At 40.5% G+C, this 26,933-nt stretch overlaps 1 protein-coding gene across 1 annotated transcript in view; it reads right to left on the reverse strand.

Annotated features, from left to right (window-relative positions):
- EPB41L4A (erythrocyte membrane protein band 4.1 like 4A) overlaps positions 1-26,933 on the reverse strand; it is a 245,863-nt gene that overhangs the window by 58,630 nt on the left and 160,300 nt on the right. Inside the window, exons 9-13 of the mRNA XM_036279396.1 lie at positions 24,730-24,818; positions 24,070-24,133; positions 9,883-9,974; positions 8,149-8,226; positions 2,412-2,533 (exon numbers count right to left, since the gene is read on the reverse strand). Of these exons, the coding sequence (XP_036135289.1) occupies positions 2,412-2,533; positions 8,149-8,226; positions 9,883-9,974; positions 24,070-24,133; positions 24,730-24,818 (445 nt within the window). The remainder of the gene's footprint in view (positions 1-2,411; positions 2,534-8,148; positions 8,227-9,882; positions 9,975-24,069; positions 24,134-24,729; positions 24,819-26,933) is intronic.

Consider the following 26,933-nt stretch of genomic DNA (forward strand, 5'->3'; position numbering starts at 1 on the left):
ATGCTCCATTTTTAAAAGATCCACCTGATGCCGAGAGGCTATCGTGGGAAGCCTGGACATTAGCCACATGCTCGTCCCCTGCCGAAGAGGGAGTGTGTGTAACAGGACACAGGGAGGTGGGGTTTGGATGGAAGGCCAATGGGAGGGCTCGATACAATCCTCGCTTGCTCTGTGAAAACTGCATTTCAGCACATCTGCATAAGCCTCAAGAAAATCAAAACCCCTTGTCCCTAAATTAATCAGCTCATAGGATTTGGGCTTCCCAAAAAGAGCCAAAAAAAAAAAAGGTGCTACAGAGGCAGATATTTCTGTAAGAACATATGAGAAGGAAAGAAGCTACCTGCACAGGTTTGTACAAAAGGTGTGTGCGATGGCTCCCGCATCTCAAAAGAAATGAAATGTGGATTTCAAGCAAGGAATTTTTTTTTATGTTCTTTCTCTGTGGGTCTCAGAATAATTTTGTGAGGCATGACATTTCGGAAATTGCACAGAATTTGAAAGTTTGCTTACTGATTATACCACACTGGACTTGATCTAAATGGAATGTAAGGCTGCTCATACACAAAAATAAAGATAAAAGATAAAGATATTAAATATTAAGGCTAAAGATTTTGTCCTAAGCTACCTACTTATTATGTAATCTTGACCAAATTACCTTTGTAAATCTCAGCGTACTCATCACTCAAATGGGGATCATGACAATACTTATGTGGTAAGATAATTTACTGCAAATTAAATCATGTCTTATTTTTGCCACTGTGGACCCATCAGAAAGGATTTCATCTCCTCCCAGCCCAGTGAGAGGAAGCGACCTACAATCAGATTTAATTCGGCTTTAGAAACAATAAGTCAAGTGACATTCTCACACCCAGCAGTGGTGGAACAAACTCAAACACTTTCTTCACAGTCCTAGAATGAGAGTTAAATAGAACAATGGATGTCATATGCTATGTCAATGGTCATGCAATGTTCAGAGGTTAATTGTTGTTATTAAAAATTCCACTCACTTCACACAGTGCTATGTAGCAAAATGACCTAGGAGACCTGGGCTCTCGTCCCAGCCCTACCCCTAGCTAGCTGCTGGACCATGTCTTCCAGATCTGCAAAATGGGAACATACTCTGTGCCTTGCCCTACCTCACAGGGTTATTATGAGGCTCAAGTGAGATAACATATGTGAAAAGTCTATGGAGAGTGTCAAAGGTGATCTATAAGCAAGTCACAATCAAAGTCAGTAAAATTCTATGAGCTCTGAACACTGAACATGGATTAAAACTGATTGATCAAGTGGTTTTATTAAAGTAGTCTGTATTAAAAACAAAAAATTATGCCCAGCCAGTGTGCCTCAGTGGGTGAGCATCAACCCATGCATCAAGAGGTCACCAGTTCAATTCCTGGTCAGGGCACATGCCCAGGTTTCAGGCCCAACCCCCAGTGTGGGGCATGCAGGAGGCGGCCAATCGATGTTCTCTCTCATCAGTGTTTCTATCTCTCTCTCCCTCTCCCTTCCTCTCTCTAAAAATCAATTTAAAAAAAGCAACTCATTTATGTATAGTGATTAAAATATATATGTGTGTGTGTGTGTGTGTGTGTGTGTGTATAACCCAAATGTCCATCAACAGTAGAATGGATAAACAAAAGTGTCAAACAATAGAATACTCGCAAGAGAAATGAATGCGCTTCAGTACACACTACATGTAACATGGACAGAAAGAAGCAAGACAAAAGAACACAGACCATGATTCATTCACATAATGTTAAAAACAGGCAAAATAAATTAGTGTGCTCAGAGAAGCCAACGTAAGTAGTAAACTTCTAACCAAAAATAAGAAAATAATAATCACAAAGTCAGGTGGTATTTTTTTGGTTGGGAAAGGAGGGGAAGGTAAAGATGTGAACAGACCAATAGGAGGGACTTCTTGGCTTGCAGGCTATGTTCAAGTTTGTGTGTGTGCATATATATGTACACATATATACACTTATATGTATATGTGCATATATACATATATTTTATACATTTTTCTATATGTACATTATATTTCACAATAAAAGACCAACAATAAAAAATCAACTGAATTCTGTATAGATTATACATATCAACAGTGTTCCTTTTATTTAAAAAAAACTTTTTTTAAGAGCTTGTCTCAATTCCAATCTCAGACACACCTAACTAAGAAATTACTCAGTTGGGACTTTATTTAATCTCTTCAAAAAGAAAGTATAGTCATTGAGCAGGTTATAGTGATTCAAGTTGACTGTTTGTGTTCTTATTAATAACTTCTGACTACTTAGAAATGTTCAAGGTCAAATGAAAAATTCTGGCATTAACAATAAAAAACGATGGGGCTATAGTCACCACCTGGACATACGTTACAGCCTAAGAGAAAAGATAGGTTTACGTCAATGACTCACCGGCTGGCTGTGTCTGTGCAATTCTCTTAGGATAAGTCTTGCTCCGGCTTCTTGCCACATTCTGATCCGGCCGGGGAAGTTGAATAGAAATATCTCGACTCATCTGCAATGCTGTCCTGCCACTGGAAAATGCAACATTTTGATTAACACAGGTAAAACCACCCAACCATAACATTAAACAGCAGCTCACTCAGAATACCTGCAAAGTACAGAAAGAAGAAAACACACACTCACGTGGACTGTAGACATACATGGGTTTTTCAGTTGATTCACAATGCAATATTAACCAAGGAAGTAGTATTACATTCTAATGGCATCTAGGTTCCATAGAAGGAACAGGGAAAGGGGGGTTATTAGAGAAGTAAGGTTTAGATTTAAGCAGAATGATGGGGTCGAAATAGAGAAGCTGATCACCTTCCAGCTCAGCTCCACAATAAAACAATGGCATTGGGCTGAATTACATGAGGGCAATGACTATCTGAATGAGCACAACTTCTTGTTAGACTGACATGGTGAATTGCAAAGCATCCCCCACAGGACCACTGTGTGATCCAATCTCAACCCTGCTGTGGCAACATCAACCACTTATTATGCCCACCTCTCCTGCGCCAGTGCAGGTGCCCAGGAAGATTTAGACCAGGCCTGAAATGCATGTGCACACAGTGCCGCCTCTGTGAAGAGGCTGTGAGGACTCGGGGGTGAGCTTTCCCTGGGGATGGACCAACCTCAAGGAACTGTGCGATTTCATTTACTGGATTTCAGTGAACACTCATCCTACTGAAAATTCATTCCACTGCTGCTGAATTGGAGCCAATAAGTGACCCCAGCTTTCACCTAAATATTTTAGATAAAATTTTCACCTAAAATATCACATAGGTACAAGGAAAAATGCATTTCTATTTATCTAGTTTGATTCAAAGAGCCATCTATGGGAAGACAAAAAGCCATTTAATGGCCCCTAAATCCCACTCATCCTACATTTACAGAATGAATATTGGTGAATCTCTCCCAAATGAGATTTATAAAGCAAAATTCACCTCCGACATGCTTCTGTGAAAGGTGCCCCTCCTCATTACCTCATCCACCTTTATTAGACATTTTCTTTTTAAATGCTAGAAACACTTGGAAAAGGTGGCTTCTCATCAGGCTAATTGGAGACACCACTTGACATGAGCTACCATGAATTAAGATGCCAGGTTCATCCATGAGTGTACTGTGTTCAATACTTCATGAGAACCAGGGAAGCGAACTGTGACAGGTTTTTGTTCACTTGAAACTTAACTATTTTTTAAAAAAGGTAAAACATAAGATAACTAACACAAATAGCAACATCTCTCTCCTGAAAAGCTAAAAAAGTAATCCATGCAGAGAGCAAAATTCTATTATCTTAAGTAGTCTGGAGTGTGAAAACAAAACCTACTTTCACCAGACTTTCTCTGCTATAAGACTTGGGTACTGTGTACTTTATTGCAGAGAGGAAAATACATTTGCCCGAAAAATATAACCCATTATGTGGAACAAACACTGAGGCACTTTATAATGAGATTTTACTTTATTATTCAATTTTTCATCATGGTTTCTCTCTGAGAAATAAAGGAGAAACAACAAAATCATATCGCAAGATTAATAAAACTATGGTCCAGAACCACAAACTGACCTGCCACCAGCTGTACGGGACCCAGGACTGGAACAAGCTCCCTGACCTCCCGCTGGTCAGTATGGCACAGCGGGCAGGGTGGGAGGAGGAAGAGACCACCATTGGTCTGAAGTTGCAAGACTGGTCTAAAAACCATAGCCCACCCAGCTGGTGTGGCTCAGTGGTTGAGTATTGCCCCATGCACCAAGAGGTCACCTGTTTGATTCCCAATCAGGACACATGCCCAGGTTGTGGGTCTGATCCCCACTGGGGGCGTGCAGGAGGCAGCCAATCGATGTGTCTCTCTCATCGATGTTTCCCTCTCTCTCTCTCCCTACCTCTCTCTCTAAAAATCAATAAAAACATATTTTAAAAAACAGTACCGTAGCTCTGTTACAACTGTATGGTCTTCAACAGATTATTTTTTAAATCTCCCAGAGCCTTATTTTCATCATTTATAATATACTTCTACTTGTTATTGCTATTTCCTTGTAGCAGAGAGCATCTGATAACTGGAGAGATTTACAGTGGCTGGTGGCTCTTCGTGGTGGCAGGACAGATTTATTCCCATGATCACCCACTTCCCTTCCTCTGCACACTCTAGCGCACACACTTCCATTCTCTGCCGAGAGGCCCTTCAGCCCCCAAGTGGGGGCACAATGGGAAGTCAGAGGGGTAAAGGAGAGAGAACAAGAAGAGAGATACCTGGGTTCAAATCCCAGATTTGCCACTTACTGGTTAAAGGTCTTTAGTTCACTCAATTTACTTTGGAGCTGGGGGCTCAAATTTCTCATCTGTATACATGAGGATATGCTATCTCCTTTGGCGGGCCACTGAGTGGATTAAACACAGTAACATGTGTGAAAGCACCTGACACAAAGGAGGTTCTCATGAGAACTTCTCTCTTCCACACTTTAAGAAATGTGAAAAGTTCCTGGGATTTAAGTCCCACAAGATCATCTGGGTTTCCAGGGGTGTTTCTCAGGCCCTATTCTCATTTTTGGAATAGAAATTCTACACAACTTATTCATTCATCAAAACCAGAAGTCCCCTACGAACTTAACAACAGGTAAAAGCAAGGTTAGTTTCTAAGGGGCTCAGAGAAAGAAATGTCAGTATGTAACAAATTATCTTAAAAATTTGATCAACCTCTATTTCAGATTATTGGCCTCTGATAATGACACAACAAAAGAATTAGATTGTTAGATTTCAGCTCAGGCTTTGCCCACAAATTTAATTTGAATTTTTGGAAAGGACTGAATGTCACACATCACTAAAAATGTGTAATTTTCTCTTCTTAAGTAATGACCAGTTTTTCTAAAAGATGTTGGAATCTCTTTGGTATTCTGCAAGCCCAAAGATGCAGGACAGGGATAAAGACTAGAACTGTCTTCCTATATCACATACACCTACAGGCACACCACTATAAACAGCTACACACAATGACACACACAAATACAGACTTGCCCACATTCACGCGCTGCAGCACTTGTTATGCTGTTCTTTATCCTGCCTGCTCTAAAAGCCTGAGGGTAAGGGAGGGGCTGCCTGTGTTTCTGGAGCTCTGCTTTCATTCCGTGAGGTCTACCGAGTATCTCAAGAAAGGAGCAGGCATACGATGTTTGCTAAAGGCTGGTTATTTCTCCTCCTCTGACAATTAACAGTCCACGTGCTAGCAACCACTCAGCAGTCCCAGATCCATCTCTGCCCACTAGGTCTGGGCAGTGGGATAAAACATATTTCTTCCAGGGATGGTGTAATGTTAGTGCTTCCTACATACAGACAGGGAGATTTGGGTTTCATTAAGACCTACTAGGCAGTTAAGACCAGCCACCAAATTAGAACAGATTTAGCAGAGCTTCCAATTTTGCAAAGGTTACCTTAATTACTTTCTGGGAAGAAATTATATTTAATATGCAAAATCCAATAATAATAATTCCCAGTAGCCACAACATTTGCATTTCAATAAATTTGAGAAATCAGGTATGAGTAAATTTGTGGAAACCAACTACAGCATATGTTAAACAGCATAATTACAATTATAATAATAGGAGCGTAGAGCTGGAGTTTCACATTTTCTCTATAACCCTTGAAATGTTTTATGCCCTAAGTGGAAAAACAGCCAAAATGGTGACTATTAGCTGTTCATCTCAATAGAAAAGCAGGTACTCTTCCCTTGAATTCCTGGTCATTATATCACTGTCTGAGAAAGAACCTTGATAAGCAAACGGTTACATTTGTAGTTATCAATGAATACCAAATACCAAGAACATCTATAATGCAAATACTTAAGTTTTATTTGTCATCAAATGAGCAAATATCCAAGTGAATAATATGTAAAGATGAATGCAGTAAACATTTAATATTAATCACTCTGTTATTGATTATGTCTGGTTTCAAATTCAACACCAAAAAATGAGTAATATAAGAGAGGAATTAAAATCTGGCATACCATTGTCCTACAAACACTTGACTCGGCTTTATTATTATTATTATTTTAAACCCTTATGTGAGGATATGCTTTCATTGATTTTTTTTAGAGAGAGAAAAAGGGAGAGAGAGAGAGAAGAACATTGATGTGAGAGAGAAACATTGATCAGTTGCCTCCCACACTCACCCTGACTGGGGATCAAACCTGCAATCTAGGTATGTGCCCTGACCAAGAATTGAACCCACAACCTTTTGGTGTACGGAACAATGCTCTAGCCAACTGAGCTACCTAGCTAGGGTTCGGCTTAATTTTTAGGTCTCCTAGGTAAGCATTTTATTCAGTGATGTCTGCAGTGGTGCTGATAGAACAGTATCCCGTCTGGGTTTTACAGGGCCTAGGACCAGCCTCACCGCGGCTTACCGAAGGTGGAGATGGTTAGACCCGAATCTGTGTAGCTCTAGGCACACAATGCTATGTCTTGCACTAACAGAAGGAGTTGAAACACAACAAATTTATTTTTCAAAACACAGAAAGCTCCCATTTTTAATACTGATGTTAGAAAAAGACACAAGCACTTGCCTGGCTGCATGACAGTCACAACCAGGCTCTTCCTGACACATGCTAACAGCTTGCCTAATGGGGAGAAGCACAGGCTCTGGAGTCAGACTGCTCGGGTGTGAACCCCGCCTGCCTGCTCCCTAGCTGGGTCACCTTGGGACGTGACAGGGCCTTGCTGAACCTTAGTTTCCTCACATATTAATAAGGGTAATATTAAGAAGACCGAGATGATTAAATGAAATAATAAATAGAAAACATTTAGCACAATACATGGTACTTAGTAACGGCTCGATAAAGTTGAGATAGAATTGCCAGCATTACTACATGTAGGCTTTCTGTATCGGAAAACATGGCTGGCTCCAGTGTAAAGTATACATTGTGTTACAACAGGAGATCAACTGAATGTCCTAAGAACACCAATCAGCTACTATTAAACATATCTATTTTGTTTCATAATCACAACATAATTAGAAATAAGGGACATGCATCAAACTACGTTTCTGAAGATAAGCTCTAACACATTCTAAAAGCACTTAACAGAGCTAATACAAACATTAAATATAATTAAACCTGGAAAGTCATATTTGTAAATAAAAGTTTTAATAAACTATTATGCTAATGAAATTTATTGGCACTGTTGCCCTGACTGGTGAGGCAAAATGGTTAGAGCACAGGCCCGTGAACGAAGGGTCATGGGTTTGATTTTCGGTCAAGGGCATGTGGTTGGGTTGTGGGTTTCAACCACGACCCCAGTTGGGGCATGTGCAGAAGGCAACCAATCGATGAGTCTCTCTCACATTGATGATGATTCTCTCTCTCTCTCCCCCCCTCCACTTCCCCTGCCTCTCTCCCTTCTGCTCTCTCTAAACAAATTAAATAAAAAAATAAAAATCAATGGAAAAAGTGAGGATTAACCAAAGGAAGGAAGGAAGGAAGGAAGGAAGGAAGGAAGGAAGGAAGGAAGGAAGGAAGGAAGGAAGGAAGGAAGGAAAGAAAGAAAGATTCATTGGCACTGTAGAAAAAACAACAAACTTTAATATGCATGTATGTGGAGAGCTGAATTAAATATTTATATATTCACACATACCCCCCAAGAAAAAAATGACATTTACCTATACCGGTGCTTATAACTCATGGATCCAAACTTGCTGAGTTTTCTTGACAATGAATTTGATTCATTTTCTGGCATTCTGTTGAATTTTAAAAATTAGATTAAATAAAGATTCATAATACAAATACTTATGCAACATTTGAGCAAAAACTGTGTAGAAAATATAATCATGCAACACCTTCAGAGCTAATCAAAAATACCTTATTCTACATATTGGCAGGAAAAAATAGCTATTATAAGCTAATATTTGAAACACATCCACACTCGAGGAATTTATATATGTATAATATTGAAATATTCATACTTTCTGAAGACATCATTACCCTCAGAAGCTTTAGTTGTGAATCAAATTACTTTCTCTGCTCAAATAAATCTGGGACCTTTGTCACTATGTTGATTTACCCAGGCCATGGGACCTTTGTCACTATGTTGATTTACCCAGGCCAGGGTTCTCACCGCAGGTAATCACATGCTATGGTGGCTCCGTCTTCTCTGTACCACACAGGCCAGCTCTCCCCAGTCCAGGCACCTTCAACAGACACCTCCATGGGTGCTCCTCGACCCCGCCCACTGGACCAGAGGTCATGCCTCAGGCTTTCTGCGCGGCATCCCTCTCCTAATACAAGCTCGACCACGGACACTGGTCATTTTATAAAAATATTTCTCCAGCATCATGCTACTTGTGGAAATTGTTCCAGGCAACTCAAATAGGAACAAGGGAAGTAATTAATCTAGCTTTAAATTTAAAAATACAAATAGAGCTTAATGTATTACCTGATCAAATTTAGTTTTATCTTTACCCCATAAGAATGTGAAATAGCCCTGGCCAGTTTGGCTCAGCGGTTAGAGCATCGGCCTGTGGTCCGGAGAGACCCGGGTTCGGTTCCCGCTAAGGGCACGTACTTCGGTTGCAGTTTGCCCCCGGCCCTGGTTGGTCGTGCGGGAGGCAGCCACTCGATGTGTCCCTTCACGTTGATGTTTCTCTCTCTCTCCCTTCCTCTCTCTCCTTCCCACTCTATCTGTACAAAAAATGGAAAAATATCCTCGGGTGAGGATTAAAAAAAAAAAGAATGTGAAATAAACAGAAAGCGTCCCTGAAATCCGATGGTCAGTTCTCCACCCTCGTCTTGACTTCCCAGGAGCACAGCATGCAAGGGAGTTGCCAGCTCCCTGTTCAACACGACGTTTTCCTCCCGCATTTCCCACTTTCCTGGTGACTGCTCCTCATAAGCCATGGCTGGCTCTTCCTGTCCTCTAATGCTGGGAGGATCCCACAGCTCACTTCTGGGCTTTCTGCTTCTCTCTCTTCACTGTTTTCAGAGGTGACCTCATCTAGTCCTCTTTGCTTAAATACTAACTAAATTTACATGGCCAACCTTGTTCCTTCCCGTAAGCCTTATACACAACATCTCCACTTAGGTGACTCATAGGCATTTCAAATTTAGTACATCCACAACAGAACACTTAATTTCTATGAATCCCAAAGCTGCACTTTTTACATAAACAACAACAAAATTGTCCCTGGCCTTTTCTTATTATGTGAGCAAAGAAGATATCTATGTGTGTGTGCGTGTACATATATATCTATTTCTATTATGATCAAGAGAATTAGGTGACTAAAAGAAATAAAAGAGAAAAACTTCTAAATTTCTACGTGCAGATAGAATTTTTATTATAAACACAAATGCAACGTTAATTTACTAGAACAATGAACAAAATGTTCACATTAACATACCTAAAAAATGTGTGATGTTCTACGCTACACTTCCAAAGATGCTTGCAAGCCGTTTTACTTCGGGCTTCAAAAAAGAATGAGGTTTCATTGCACTGAGAGGGGAAAGAAGAGAGAGAACATGCATTACTGAGCATGGCATTCTCCATGTGACGGCCACATGAATTTCTGTTCTAGGTGACAAAAATTCAAGTAAATAGACAAATTATTACCCACACACAAAACAAAGAATAATTATCTTTGTAACTATTTTTGGAGGTTTGCCTTAAAGCCTTAATTAATTAAAATTGCAAATTATAAGTTCCGTAAATCTGAGCTGTCACCTTTACGACCTACTTCTGTATCACCAATGACCATGGGTAACCAGGGTGATGGCACTGAAGTACCACAAAGTCTTCGGTCACAAGTGAGCACGAAAGCTGCTGACCATGTGCAAATCAACTCCCAATAAAAAAGAGATGCCCATAAATCCAGTTCTTAACTGTATTTTGTTTTCAATGACTGAATAAGAAATCAAGCAAAATACAACACAAGTACTGAACTAATAAACCACAAGCTCTGTGAAGTTATATAATCGCTAATTTAGTTTCAAATAAAAACCAAGCTGTGTCTCAAATGCAGCAATGCCCCTGGAATGAGGTTTCTATGGATTCATAACCAAAATTGTCAATGCGGAGGAATAATGAAAATGGTCCCCCTGCCCCCTGCTTCTTCAATAAGGACAGAACATTCATATGCATAAAGTGTCTCCCAAGTCCATCCGGAACAAGGCCCAATTTAGAAATTTATTTGAAAAAGTAACAGGATGTGATGAAAACAGAGCCTATATATGCAGGTTACAGCAAAGCCACCTGTAACTCCAACACCTTGCGAGGAGGAGAAGAACTTAGGACAATTCCCAGGTTTCTGTCTTGGCTGCTGCTAAGTACTAAAATACAGCAAGTGGGGGGAAATGGGGATTAGGATGGCGAGGGAATGGACAATAAGTTCGGGCTATTTTGATTTTGAGGTGCCCATGGAACTGAAAACTAAACATGCCTAGTGGGCCAGTCAGCATACAGGTGTAGAGCTGAGGACTAACGTCACAGCTGCTGACACAGATGATTTTACCCAAGTAAAAACATTGCTCAGAACAACAGCAGAGTGAATAAATGTGGAATCACAGCAGAGACGAGAGAGGTCAAAATGGACCAGGAGGCAATGGTCAGGGGGGCTGGGAGGAGAGTGCAAGTCTCCAGTGACCCAGAAAGGTCAAACGGGGTTTCAGAAGAGGTTACTGCATTTCACGGTAAGAAATCTTCGGTGACATTCGTGAAAGGGGTAGGAGTACAAAATTAGACAGGAGGCAGAAAAGTCAATGAATTCAGAAATCGTTTTTCTTCGAAAGTGAAAGAAACTGGGGGAGGGATGGGAAAGGGTGTGCAGAGGAAATCACAGAAGGTCCTTGGGGGCAGGGTGGGAACCTGAGCATCCTGCAAGGAGACAGCAGTGCTTAGAGGGATTTTTTCCTGTTCCTTTTCTTTTTTTAATATATAGTACATAAATATTCATGGTACAAATGTCAAAAGTTCCCAAAGTAGATACACAATGATGATAAAATCTCCCTCTCACCACTGTCCCCGAGTCCCCTTCCCAGAGGTAACTAATTAAGAGTTTCTTATATAACAGGTGGGTGTTTTTAAGGTCACTGGATTATGCAAAAATACATGTACAGGTCATGTATTTTAAAATAATTTTGCTTGTGGTTGCATTGTTATCAGGATAAATGATTCAGATAAAGCGGGCAGAGAGCAGGCTGTCCCCCCTGCCCACTACCCCCGTCCTCAGTAACTGCACCCCCCATCTTTCAACAACTGAAGCACCAAGTGCGGCAGGACATCCTGGGCCCTACCAGTGACCAGAAGCCCTGGCTGGGATGCCTGCTCTATGGCCCAGGCACTTGGGCGTCTTAGCAAGAGCACCCACAGCTAAGGCGGCATTTACGTACCCAAATCAAATTTCCAAAATGTTACTTAATTACATCGAATGCAGGTTTCCAAAAGTGGAGGAGAAACCAAAGAACGCTCCATCTTAAAAACAAAACAGGTGTTTTGTGGGCCAATTTTCACTTTATTTTTCACATAAACATTTGTATTCTTTTGCTTTTCAAATAGAGACCTGGTCACAGGATATATAATGTTTAATATATTTTTAAAACTACCATCACTGAATGAAAGGATAAAAGATAAGTAAGATCCAGCCAGAATTGGGTTTTCTCAAGTTTCCTAGAGTACAAAGATGTTAAAGGAACAAAACAGCCTCCCCCGGGCCCCCTAATTACTTCTGAGATGTTCAAGTAACAGGTACAAACTCATCCTCTGTTTACACAGACCTTCCATAGCAGCTGCCTGTTTTCTGTCCCATTGTTAGCGGAATAATCCAAATATGAAAAGGAGGGTTACAGCAGAAAAGGGAGCCAGGGAGTCTGAATAAATTGTGTGTGTTTTTGCCACGTACAGCACCTGCCCGCAGGGAGGTACCGGGTGCAGCACTTGCGAATGTCTCTCTCTCCCTAGCCGCCCCCTACCTGCTCGACCTTTTCCAAACAGAGACAATTAGTCTTTCCATTCATTCATACAAAGGTTAAGTTCATTCCAACCTATTGCTAAAATACCTGTTCCAAGCATGCGATGCTTGCTTTTGTCAAAATGACTCAAACACCTTCATAGATTTTGTCATTTCATACCAGAAGCAAAGCTCTGGTCTGGATCTATTTCTCTTTATTTTGCGAATCAGTCAAGCTTACATCACCCATAACTCAGATATCATGTGGGGGCTTCACTGCGCTGTGGACCTCTAGGTAAACTTGGCTCAAACCCCCAATTTTGTCATGTGTGAAGAATTCAGGACCTGTATCATATGGATGAATTCCCAACCCCATTCCTTCCCTCTGGTCTTCTCAGTCTCTTCTCTCCTCTTTGCTGGCTATGTTTCTCTTTGCAATGTTGGAGAAATAAATCTACTTCAGCCAGGCTTCTGCTAGGTGTGCTGAGATTGCTGACAGGGTCACTGCGCAGCGACTTGCTTTTCCTGGGCCCAGTCAAGCTCCATGGCCCCTCCCACGCCTGACCCTCCAGGCCACACACAGCCCACACCAGCCAGCTCTTCTGTCCCTGTCCTGGGAAGCAGCCGCAACTGGACAGTCTACCTTTCCCAAGCTCCCCAGAATTATGGGGATGAACAACTTCTCAATCCTCAATAATGCTCAAATTATTATACATTCGCCCAACTCCAAGGTCACTAGAAGTAACCTCGGGTACAGTGCACAGGCCAGGTATTTAAGAGTAAAATACACGAGTGCTGCTAACAACAGTAAGGTGCGATTGTTACATAAACGCTGGCAAGGCCCGCTGAAGAGAGGCTGTGTCAACAATCCCTGGAGGCAGAGGCGAGGCTAAGGAGAAGAGTGAGGACCACTGGACTAAAGCATCATGGGATTCTTTTCTAAACATTCGGTCTCCACAAGAGTCATAGGTACTGGGCAACTGTTAACTTATTTTAGGGACTGGGAGAGAAAAACAAAATCACCCGAGAGCTGATGGCAAATGCAAAGGGAGACAAGAAGTGGAATTTGTTCTATTTGTTCTATTCTTTAACTAAAAGTAGGGACCAGAGCATTACCACAAAATTTTAAGTGTTTTGAGAAATTTCATCTTTAAACATGGTGAGAGTCAATAACTGCATTACAAAAACGGACTGTGTGAGAGAGCACAGCGCTTGTTTTAACGACCTCTCCCCTATGCCCACCCCGCCCCCCGCTCTCTCTCTGAGGAACCCCATCCCACAGCAAGAATTCCGGGTGAGCCCTGCAACAAACAAAAATTACAAACCTTGTTACTACTTGGAATGAGATGTTAGAAGGGAATTTTAAAACACTGAGTAAAATATTATCTTACTCAAGCTTTTTTCTTTACATAGTGCTTGCTCCCTAAAAAGTGCTTCTCATAATATTAATGTCTTGTGATATTAGCAACAATAACAACAAAAAAGAGTTCTATGGTCAAGTAAGTTTGGGAAACAATGAGTTAAATACTCAGATTTTTTTTTTTAATTAATGGGGTGACCCTGGTTAGTAACATGATGCTTCAAGTGTACGATTCTATAATACAGCATCCATCTGTATACCACATTGTGTGCTCACCACCCAAAGTCTAGTCTCCCTCTGTCACCATAAATTCAACCCCCTTTACCCTCTTTCTCTTCCCTCCACTCCCTTCCCCTCTGGTAATCACCATTCTGCTTCTGTGTCTGTGAGTTTGTTTTGCTTGTTCACTTGTTGCTTTCTGCTTTCTATCTCACATATGAATGAAATCATATAGTTCTTATCTTTTCCATCTGACTTATTCCACTTAGCAGGATAGTCTCAAGATCCATCCATGTTGTCACAAACAACAGTATTTCATCCCTTCTTATGGCTGAAGTACTCAGATCTTTTAACATTCTAATGTGTACTCTGAATCTCCAAGAGCTGGTAAGGTAGTTGGCATTTCCCTGATTTATATGAATGAAGAACTTTTTTTCATGGAAGTGCTTTTTCAGTAGTCTGGTTTAAAAAATACTCTACCACACAAACACACTAACATGCACACATGAACACGCACACACCAGTTTTTTTTATTCTTTTTGAAATGCATGTAACATGGTGTGAATTAAAAATAATTGTGCATTTCAGCAGAGCTCTCAGAGAATAAAATTAATTTCTATTCCTGCATATTAGTTATAGTTGACAAAAGAAGAACAAAATAGCAAAACTATTCCAGTATTCTATTGTCAGCTGTGTGGGTTATACTCCAAAATATACGGTAAATGTGAGAAACCTTTTTACCTCTTTTACAGATGAGTAAATTGATTGCTTGATGAATGACTGTGTATAACTCTTTCTAGGTTCACAGGAACATAAATTACAGAGTTGAAAAAGATGTGTTAAATTGTATTGCTTCTTTTTTTTATTTTTCTCCAAAATTCAGAAAAAGAGAATGAGCCAAACCATTAGAAAATATTTATATCATGTTTCAGTAAACTTTGAACACTATGATCTTGACCTTATTCTGCTTTCTGTTTGAAAAAATTTAGACACCAACTCAGAATTCCAGATGGTTTGCTTTTGTTATTGTTGTTTTGACTTTATCTTTTCCTCATCTGCTCTTTAGAGAAACTGTAGCATTTACTAAAATGTCAACATTTCTCTCTTGCAGATTTAATTTTTAATGATCATTAATCATTATACCCACTCTTAAAGAACTTAATAACAAATGTTATTTAAGCTTGTTAAAATGAAGGCATATCTATTAAGATCTGATACTCTTAAATATTTTTATAAAATTCCTTCCAAAAAAATGACCTATGTGTTTTAATTATGAAGAATATCAACAAACATACTAGTAAGCAAAACAAAGGTAAACCCGTGGACCTGAAAAACCTGGGCTGCACTTCCTGCCTTGGCACAAGCTATTCACCAGCCAAGGCTGGTGGAGAACAAGGTAGGTACTTCCTGAGCCCTTTCTGTGCAAAGCTTCAGTAGCTCTAAGCAGCATGAGGCCAACACAGTTCCAGATCAGAGACATGTACCAGGTGTCTACAACATGTCCAACTTTGGACTAGGTGCTGTCAACCTTGTAATACCACCACACGACAGGTATCATCACCCTCAATGTATAGATAAGAAAGTGTAAGTTAAATGTTGTTGAGTGAATTACACAAGGTTAGATGAGTGACAGACCTGGATTTAAACCATGTTATTTGACCACAAATCTACTAGTCATCACTGAACCTGAGAAACTCCAAACCAAGCTGTCTTGTAGCATCAGATCCAAATATCACTAGCAATATTTGGGGGAAAATAGTACATCTATAGACCCAGGTACACTCATACCCTGTAGGTAGAAATGCAAAATGCCACAAAAACTTTGGGTGTAGGGTGGGGAGGAAGAATATGGCAATAACTAACGAACTACATAATGATATTGCTCTGTGACCAAGATTTCCCACTACTGGGAATTTACCCCGAAGACACCCCTCCTACAACATATGCATAAAGTTATTGACTAAAGAAAAATGTATAAGTGAAAACTATCTAAACGGCACAGAATAAGAGATTGTTCGAGTAAACTACAGAATATACACTTGACTGAGTACTATGCAGCTGTGCCAACGAACAAGAAAGCTCTCAGTAAACTGATATAGAGAGATTTCTAGAAGGAAAAAAACGTGCAAAAGAATCTATATAATATGCTATCTTTTACGCAAGAAGGAAACATTGAAAAATATGCTTATCTTTACAGACAGAAGCACCTGGAGGGTAAACCATAAGATACTGAAGTTGGTCACACAGAAGAAAGTATGAGGGGACAGGACTGAAGGACTATGGGTGTTAGTAATACTTTTCTGAATGTGCCTTTTGTTTATTTTATTTCTAAAAGCATATTAATCTTCTACATCTTCAGAAAATAAAATCAAATAAATAAGGAAACAAGGAGAGGATCCATAACTGAAAGCAAATTAAAACGAGTAAACCTAACTAGATGCACATGGATGCCATAGCCACAGCAACAAAGAGGTGGAAGGAAGGGCCGAGCCAAGTCGAGTTGAACACGGGATTTGACTGTACGCCCTCAGCTCTGGCAAGGTGCTATTTGTGAGCGAAAGCACTGTGAACAACTGTCCATTTTAGTGGTTGCCAAAAACAACTCTGAAACTGTTTTTGATGTGTTTTAGATGTGAGTAAATGAGTAAATGTGCCACTGCTGTTGGGAGCCAAGGTCCTCTTGGCCAAAGAAAAGACATACAAATATGAAACGAGGGAAGACAAGAAAGAACCCTGTGGGGATGATTCCTAAAATGTACAAGCATGTTTATATGTGTACATAAGTATGCATGTACTTATATTTGTATGTATGTATATAGGCATGCATATATTCCCAACCATTGTCCACTGAAAGGACCAAGAAACAAAGTCACCCCAGTAGCAAAGACCACAGCTAGCACCCAGATCTTGACCTTTCCCACTGAAAGGAACCAGGACTCTTTGGAGAAATGGCTGATAACAGGGTGGATGTGGGATGGGTACAAGGTGCACCTGAAACACCATATCATACCAAAGTGAAAGAACGTGACAAAAAAACAACAGGGGCAAGTCAAAAGAGCACAAAAGCCAATTAAAAGACCTTGCACTGGCCCAATAGTTAGGTACAGTGGTGTACTGTAAATCACTGGGCAAAAGAACAAACAGAAATTAATAAGCCCATGCCAATAACTAATTGATAAGTAAGTAAAAGAGAGACAGTGTGACCCTTGCTTCCAGTGGAAGGTAAGGGCTGACTGACAAATACGGAGGGAGTGGGAGAGGGAGAAAATCAGCACTTTGCAAGCACCACCATCAACAATGGGATCAGGCAAGAAGCCTCAACGAATGCTGGAGCTACAGGGGAGCTTCAAGAGGAGCTGGGTGTTTGCACTGAAGCAAAGCATCTCCCCACAGATTACTTAGTAGTTGCGAAGGAGGGGGAAAACACAGTAATTATACAGTTGAAAACCAGGCAACACCACAACTGGGTGGTCAAATTTAACCAACGGAAGACAGATGGTCACCATGTACCTCCAGCTGTGACACCCCGAGAAGGACACGACCTCACCCGAGCAGCTTTCCAGCTGAGAACACACAACCTCAGTCTGATCACAAGGAAATAGCAGACAATATGGAATGAGAAACCTTTGTTTTAAAGAAGTGGTATAGAACCATGTTCTTCAAAAATGTCAATGTCACAAAAAACAAAAATGCTGTAACAATGTTCTAGGTGAACTACTATGCTGTACACCTATAACTAATACAAAATAATACTGAGTGTAAGCTATAATTGAAAAAAATTTTAATTTAAAAATAAATAAAGAAGTGGGGGAAAACATGTTCCAGATTAAAGGAAGCTAATTAGATTCTATCCTGGAAGGGGAAAAATGCTATTAAGGACATCATTAGGTCATTGGAAAGAGAAAGTAGATGACAGAAGCATTATATCAACATAAACTTATTAAGTTGATAACTGTACTATCGTTACAACAGAGACCATCCCTATTCCTAGGAAATAACATACTGAAGTATTTAGGGACATGACATGTGCAATGTACTTTTAAATCATTCAGAAAAATCTTGTGTGTGTGTGTGTGTGTGTGTGTGTGTGTGTATGCAGAAAACAAATGAAAAAGAATATGAAGTAAAATGTTAACAATAAGTGAATGTGAGTAACAACAGGTGACCGTGTTTGGTAATATTTCAATTTTTGCAACTTTTTGTAAATTTGGAATTATTTTCAAATAAAAAGACTTTTTAAAAATCTATAGTTCCACTTAAAATGTGAAAGGAGCCTAGCTGACACAAGTGAGCCCTCGGACCCGTTGACGAACAGTGACAACCCCTGGCCATCCTCACTTCCTGTGTAGCTTCCCCCAGCAGGCCCGCGAGTTCAGCCCAATGGGTCCAACTACTCAAGGCCAGAGTCGCCGGGAGCCTGTTGGTTCTACATCCTGTCATACTGGGAAAGTTCAGCTGAGGTTAGTTTCATGATGCATTATGCATAGAAGTAATCAGAGCAGCATTTTTTCTTTTCCATTTATTCAACAAATGTGCTTAGTACATGCCAAATTCTGGGCCAACTGCTAGGGACTGCACTCTCTCCCTGTTGATGAAACCAGAAAATTGGGGGATGATCCAAAACACCTCTATATTTTTCACAAAAACATTCAATCTACTACTAATTAATGTTTCCTCCAAAATTTCTCCCAAATCTGCCCACTTCTCTCCATCCTTGTGTGACTACCCTCTCATCATCTCCCCTGGATCAGTCTGCAGTCTCCCACCTGTCTGCCTCTGTTCTCACCTCTATGGTTCTCCCTGCAGAACAGAACATTTCTTCCTGAAATGTAAATCTGATCAAGGTGGGTAAAATCCAGGGCTTGATGTATCACCCAGTTACCCCACCAACTCTGAAGACCCTCAGCCCATGTCAAGATCAAGCACATGCATACAGGTAAGAGAGGTCATCTCCCAAAAATGGTAAGACTGAATGGTACACTGGGACCATCTCACTTTCCATAGGCCTTCCGCCCCCATCACCAGGATGAATGGGCAGACGTGGAAAACCAACCCTCGCTCCCTTCTGAGAGTCACAGCCTCTCCACCTTCACCTGCCTTGAATCCACTGGACCCAATCTCATTATGCTCCCCAACTCTCTTTATGTCAGTCACCCCCAAGTAATGCTCAGCACATCCCCTAGTCTGTCCCTTGTCCCACTGCTACCAACTCCTGAAACTCTCCCTCATGCCCTCTGGAATTCACAGCCCACCATCCGCAAAATCCCTGAGCTCCTCCGTCCGTTCTCGGACACTGCTTCACCCTCTTGTGCAGGCAGAGGCCTGGCTCTCTGCTGTCTTGCCTGCAGTTCTCTCAAGTGGTGACAGGGCCTTTTTGTCCCCCCTGTTCTCTTATCACTGGGCCTGAAGCGGGGGGATCCTCCTTGCTCCCCAATGCCACTTTAGGACCATTCTCTCTCTTCTCCCTAAACTCCCAGCTTTGAATCTCATCAGATCACAACACCTGCACCCTCTATGGCGGCTGTCACCCTTGAAGTCATCTCCCTCACACGTGGATGCCACCGCAGTCACTGTCACTCTCTCCAAAGTTACTCTTGTGTTAACTACTGGAAAGTTCAATATATAACAGAAAGGATCACGCCAACACCCAGACATCTCAGTTCCCTGAACTTCTCTTCTCCAGTGTTGTCCTCTTCCCGATCCCAGTACCCTCTCCCATGCTCAGAACCCAGAGTGGGATTTCTCAGCATCAACACCATTGATATTGGTGGGACACCGTCCTATGCCAATTTACAACATCTTGTAACATGTTTAACAGTATAGCCAACCTCTACCCTCTAGATGCCAGTAGCATCTCTACCCTCCACCCAGCACTGCGACAACCACAGATGTCTCCAGATATTACCAAATATCCTGGGGGTGAGAGGTAACCGCCTTCAGTTGAGAACCACTGCCCTAGGACTCTCCGTTTACAATAACTGAAGTCCTTCCATAATCTCAAGGCCTAGAACCTTCCTTTCTGACCACCACCGTCCCTCTGCAGCTCCCTCCCCCCAGTACTCCACCCCCAACAATCTTTCAATGTCACCAAGATCTCCACCTGTAGATCTGACCATGGGTGCACTGTCCTCGCTCACCTCCTTATCCAGTTTCAGTTCCATGGTAAATCACTGTGGTTGACTCACTGGGATTCCTTGCCCTCCTCTCTCTTTGTACCACTCTCATGACAAAACCAACCCTCCACCTGCTACCGGCTTTCACCAGTGCTCCCGAATGTGGCTGGAGAAAAGCACAGTGATTGTCTCACTTTAAATTCAAGACCCTCCATACTACCAAGCCATAATATGACATAATCGAACCACATGTCCCTTGTCCGTGTTCTCTCCAAAATAACTACTTCATCTTCTCCTCTTCCTTCAGACCGGTACCACCTCCTCAGCATTGGGGAGGTCGCTACCCTGGCCTGAGCCACCACCTTCTCTCCTGGGTTTTTGAAACAAGCATTAGTTGTTCAGTGAGTGAACAAGCAACAATCTTTGATCTTGAGGCATTTGGTGAAAATCAACCATTTGATAACAGACTTTTAAAAATTTAAACCTCTGGCAATAAACATATATTCTTAAAACCGAAAGCCAATACATAAGTAGTCAAACAATAGTGGTATTTTAATTAAAATCAGAAACCAATCAATGATGTCTTGTATTGCTAGATCATTTAACACTTTTCTAGAAAGTTTTGACTAATAAACAGTTTTTAAGTTTTGACTAACACTTAAAATATAAATAACAGAAGTGAGGGAATAAATTATTTTTATTTGCATGTAATATATACCATCTATACACATTTATGAGAATCAAATGAAGAACTGTTGCCTAGAATATAAGAATTCAGCAAAATTGCCAGTTTGAAATAAACATAAAATTCTATAGTTTTCAATTCTACCAGCAAAAAATAATTATAAGACATAATACAAGAAAAACAACTTGATCCACAATATTAAGAAAAAAAGTAAAACATTATCAAACACTGCACAGGTACATAATGAATAAAAATAATAAAAGCAGAAATGCTTATGATATGATATTAAAGGTGATAATGTACATACATGTACTGATACATATATTATATGTTCACCCCCTAATGGGGCAAATCCTGAAAGAGATTGCACTGAAATAATAATCACTACCTCTGTATTTAACTCAACAGGCAATTTTAATTTTCTCTTTAAATTTATTTTTTATAGAAAATTCCCAGATTTTCTATAATCAACATATAAGATCTTTTTACTAAAGTTTTGATTTTTGGTGAGATACTACTTAAACCACAGTACCTATTTTGAAGCTTAAATAATACATAAAAGTATTTCTAATAGCTTCTGAATCTGTCTCAGGAATCAATTTTTACAAATTCAGTATTTCATTGAAGACAACTAGTCATTGCTCTCTTGAAAATGAATCACTGAAGCCCTGGCCGGTTTGGCTCAGCGGTTAGAGCGTCGGCCTGCGGTCTAGAGAGACCCGGGTTCGGTTCCTGCTAAGGGCGCATACCTCGGTTGCAGTTTGTCCCTGGCCCTGGTTGGTTGTGCGGGTGGCAGCCACTCGATGTGTCTCTTTCACATCGATGTTTCTCTCTCTCTCTCTCTCTCTGTTCCTCTCTCCCCCTCCCACTCTACCTGAACAAAAAATGGAAGAATGTCCTCGGGTGAGGATAAAAAAAAAAAAAAAGAAAGAAAATGAATCACTGAACACATTAAGGTTATATCTGAAACAGATGAGGTTGTTATTTGTGGATGCAAAGAAATATATGAATATGTGACTAGTACACGTTAATATATTATTAGTATTTTCTAGATATGTCAATGTGTTATATTTTATCTGGAGGACACTGCTGTTCTTTGGGGAACTGAATCTCTGAATTTGGCCCTAACAGAACTGAACATACTGAGTTAAGTCTCTCTGACCGAACCAGCCAACCAGAAAACCAGCGGAATAAGCATTTCAACCATTTTTCAAGCTGACTGTGATTACTGTTCCAGGTGATGGGTTTCAGGGGGCTTTCCTATTTAATCCATAATTACAGAGAGGCCCTCATAATAATCAACTTAATTCTACCATTATATAAATCACTGCCTCACAGAGAGAGGCACCCTGGTAGAGAAAGATGGCCTTGCAGAGCAACAATGCTCAGGAAATGGATTGCTTGCATTACATGAATGTGCTATTTCATTGTTTAAAATTTCCTTTGATTCAAGCCTGAGTTACGGGACCTGCTCTACTACCGTAGGAAAGATCACCACACCAGGCTTAACGGCAGCACCTCGGCCACACCCAGACACCCATTTCTTCTCCAAGCAGCAGAAAGGACAGCCAGAGCTGAGTGTGTAAGAAACCAGGTCATACCATGGAGACTGCCAGTAGAAAAACAACATGATGACATCAATTTTGTTGTTGTGGTTCTCAGCTAATTATGAAGAAATCTAAGAAGCTGAAAGTTCACATGAGCTGTGATTTTACAGATATTTATCCCAAGGCAGTAGGAGACATTTTAAGGCACTGTAATAATAACATATTAGTTCACCAATGGACCTCCCACACAGAAAGAACTTAGATATAAAGGGGAAAATGATTTAAATAACAGTAATGCTTCCATGAAAGGTGTTATCATTTTATCATCATGTTCCTATTAAAAACTTGAAACATCATTTACAATGTATTGAACTAACCATATGCCTGGCATTAAGTCATGTGAAATCAGTGGCAAAATAGGGAGGAAAGTGGATAACCCTACCATCTAATTAGTTATTCTACTTATTGGATGATTTTAATTCCATCTTATATTAGCACATTTGAGATTGATACACCTAATCAGGAGCTGAAGAAAACTGGATTTCCTTCCAACTAGAATGCTAAGAACTACTCTGAGGTTTAGGACTATTATTTCTTTAAAAATCTGGAATTTCTTCCTTCTTACAAGTTAAAACTCATTTCAAAATCCAATTTTTATTTCATCAATGATTGGCAGCATGTCACACAGTTCAGAGGATCACGGTATTTCTTCTAGAAGAGGAACAAACAGTAGTAGCAGGTGTTTTAATCTGGTGGTATAACATCTCAGTAGATCAGCTCATTGATCATTCAACATATATTTAGTGGGTACCTGCTACCTGTGAGGTACCACATTCCAGTAGTTTTCCTGTCTCAATGTACAATTGCATGAGCACAGATTTTATTAGCCTCTTTTTTACAACAAATATCTCATCAATTCAATGCCATTCACTCAGGATTTTGTTCTGCACGAAGTTAGTATCAAAGAGAGAAGGGTGGATTTGGCTACATCGTATTGGATTCTACTATATCATATTTTCACTCATTTATCCCATTACAGTACTGCAACTTCAGAGAGCATTACTTTCACAGGTATATTAAAAGGAAGTGTTTACATCCTTGCCCAGTTCCCTGAAAGCTACCTGCCAGTGCATGAAAGCACCTCTGGGCTTTGACCGATACGTGCCCATTACCCAAACCACCCTCAGGACAGTGCCCAGCTGCAGAGTGAAGGTCAGCACGTGTACACCCTCATCTTACATTCCGCCTTGAGAAATCGTCCAGAATTCCCCATCTGGTGTGTCTGCCACACCCAACAAGGGAAATAGCAGAAGTATGACTCCCTACAGGTTGCTCAATTTACTTTGGGACAAAATTAGGACACTTTTTAGCCTGAATGCAGACTGCACCCTTCTGATTATATGAATCCTGCATTCACAGACAGTACTGAAGAGCAAATTACACTAATTAAACGACAATCGCCTGTTATTCTCTTCTCTGCCCTAGAAAAGTTTATTTCCCTTTGCTAAAACTGACGTGACATTTCTCTGTTACCAACTCATTCATTTCTACTCACTTCCCTTGCCCCTCCTCAATAAGCTGGGCACGTAAGTCCATTAACCATGTTCCACGTGGCTGCCGCTGAAGAAAACACAGCAGCCGTACTTCACAATGTGCTTGCGATTATCACTGAGGAGACAAGAATCCCTCTTCAGTTCAACTAAGTGCCAAACAAAAACTTACATCTTTTCCCAGTACTCTGAGTTCAAACTGTGTCTCCTTGAAGTGAACCTTTGTAATCCGAGGCCTGGAAGAAAAAGAAAAAAAAAAAGGTGATGGTGGTGGTGCTGTTTCTCAGAGTTAACCTTTCAGAAATTCAGTGGGAAAAGACCAGTTCATCCGGGCTCCCTTATATGCTACTGCAATAATTGTAGTTCCCTGTGTGTCCTCTGCTCTAGATACCTTCCTAAACAAAACTCCATTCTCATTCTGTGCTTCTCCAGTAAATGCAAACAAGCTTGGAAACCCCAGGCCCCGCCAGTGTGGCTTTCTCAGACACGTGCAGTGCCAGAGAATCCTTAATCCCCCTCACATCCTTCCCCAGGTAGAGTCAGAAGTCCGAGTAGCCCTGGGACCACAGCCGTCCAGCATACACTAGAATGGGTAGAGAATCCTACTACACACAGCTTCCACGGACAAGAGTCCAGAATCACAGGACCTGATGTGTACAGAGAAAATATATGCATTGGAGAAACCTTACAGACAATTTCACTCATATTTCTCTACCACTGGAAATGCATGCACCTGCCTTCTTTTCCCAGCCAATTCATTGACACACAAGTCCCATAAACCCACACACAGGGTATACCTTTAATACCAATTCTTCCCGCAGTTTATACTTACCAGAAGTACTTCCCCACTTGCTTTTTATTCTTGTAGACAACAACACCAACTGGAGTTAATCCTAAGAAATACTCAGATTTGTTTTCTCCCTGCGGATACAAACATATGCCTGTAACTATAAACTGTAACTATAACCATGTAAATGTGCTCTGTCAAACTGTAACTGCCCATTCAAACATGATTTGTCAGATTAATCCTGGATCTAGTTTTTGAAAGACATCCACTTAGAAAGCTAGCTAAGCTACCATGGTAGCTTACTTGCTGCTCATTTTTCTCAAGATGGAAGTTTTTAAGAACGTTTTTCTAGTGCATTCATACTTGTAACCTCAGTTCAAAGAACCTGGATTACTAATCAGGCCACTGACTGACTCACCCCGTGTTGCCTCTACAATGGTGTTCAACCCTGGCTGCACATTCATTGGAATCACCCATGCAGTTTAAAATGCTGATGCCTGGGTATTACCAAAACCAGTTAAATCAGAACCTGCAGTGAAGGGGCCCAGGTAGCAAAAACACATAGGTGCTCCAGGCAATGCTCCTGTGTGCAGCCAGGGACTAAGAACCACTGGCTTCTATCAAGGGTCCCTTCCCAGGGCTCACTGATCTCACTTTCTGATGTGAACAATCATGAGACCTTGTTTATCACCACCCTCTCCAGAAGTCCAGGCAGCCACCTGCAGGCATACAGCTGGATTTTCTGAGGTCACCATCCTGCTCCTTCCCACTTCCATTTGTGACATTCAGATTGCTCGAAATTTAAAAATACAAACTCTTCTGGTAAAGACTGGAGATCTTTCATTTCCACGGAATGATAAATCTCAATTAAGAAAATGGAATTTTGAAATGAAAAAGTTGCAGAGTGGTTACCAAGGACATACACAGAACTGTCTGCTTATGTTAATCTTATTTCTACTCTAAGGTCAAATCACAGATTGCAAAGTCATAGTCCCAAGGAACATTAGTCAACTAATAAGTTTTGAAAGAATACCAACTGTTGGTCACTTTCAGTTCTAAAAATTTAATCTTAAAATAATGTATGGAAGAGTCTATTTAATCCAGTTCATTTACCATAAATTCCCACTGCCCATAAAAATCATTTGTCACTTGGGATAAACATTACACAATACACAAATATTTGCAAAAGAGTCTCTCTTTGTACATTTCCTATAAAATACATTTTAAAAAATTGAAAACCTAACAAGATTAATGTGGCTAGAAGGAGAAAAGATAATTATCCCACAAAATTTTAGAAGCGTACTTAAAGGACAGTAGTATGGAGCATTAAATGATCTAATGAGACTGAAATTTAATATGTCAGAGAACTACTACTTCCCCCAAATACGTAACCTTTATTGCCATATTAATGGTACACCCAGGGATGCATGTAACTCTTTACAAATTCTGATGAGCAAAAGACATATTACAGAATGAATGTATAAATAAATTATTACCTTACAGTAAGTTTTATCAGGGTTTCTTAAAAATTGAGTTCCCTAACCCAATTGACAAACACTCTGTCTATATACGATCTTTAGCAAATCATTCCATGCAAAGGTACCTGGCTCATTTACTCAAATAATCAAATTTGACTAGTGCTAACTCCTAAAAAGAAAGGCAGCCCTGGTTGGTTTGGCTCAGCGGTTAGAGCATCAGCCCTTGGACCAAAGGGTTACAGGTTTGATTCCTGCTCAAGGGCACGCACCTGGGTTGCAGGTTCATCCCTGGTCCCAGCTGGGGTTGTGAGGGAGGCAACCAATCAATGTGTCCCCACCCCACTTCCTCCCTCCCTCTATCCCTTCCACTCTATCTAAAAAAATAAATTAAAAAAATCCTCAGGTGAGGATTAGCAAAAAAAATAAAATAAAATAAAAGGCAACCACATTTCAATCTCACTGGCATAGAATAATCAATTGGTAACCTTAGAGAAGTGGCTCAAAGGTTAAGACCAGATCCAGAATAGTCAACACAGATTCAGTATAACTGCTCAATGACTATACTCAGCAAGTTTTTGTCAGTTACTCAGGAAAATCTGCAAAAATATTTCTAACGATGCAGTGGCAAGAGCAACAACAGGCAGGCACCATAATATTTACAAAACTTGCAGATGCAACAAAGAACCACAAGATAAATACTTGCACCTATACTGTTGCCTAAAGCCCACTTTACCTGGAAAGTGATTTTATAAATGTTTTTCAGCAATAAAA

The sequence above is a fragment of the Molossus molossus genome, unplaced genomic scaffold (assembly GCF_014108415.1).
Source record: "Molossus molossus isolate mMolMol1 unplaced genomic scaffold, mMolMol1.p scaffold_m16_p_3, whole genome shotgun sequence".
Taxonomy (NCBI): Eukaryota; Metazoa; Chordata; class Mammalia; order Chiroptera; family Molossidae; genus Molossus; species Molossus molossus.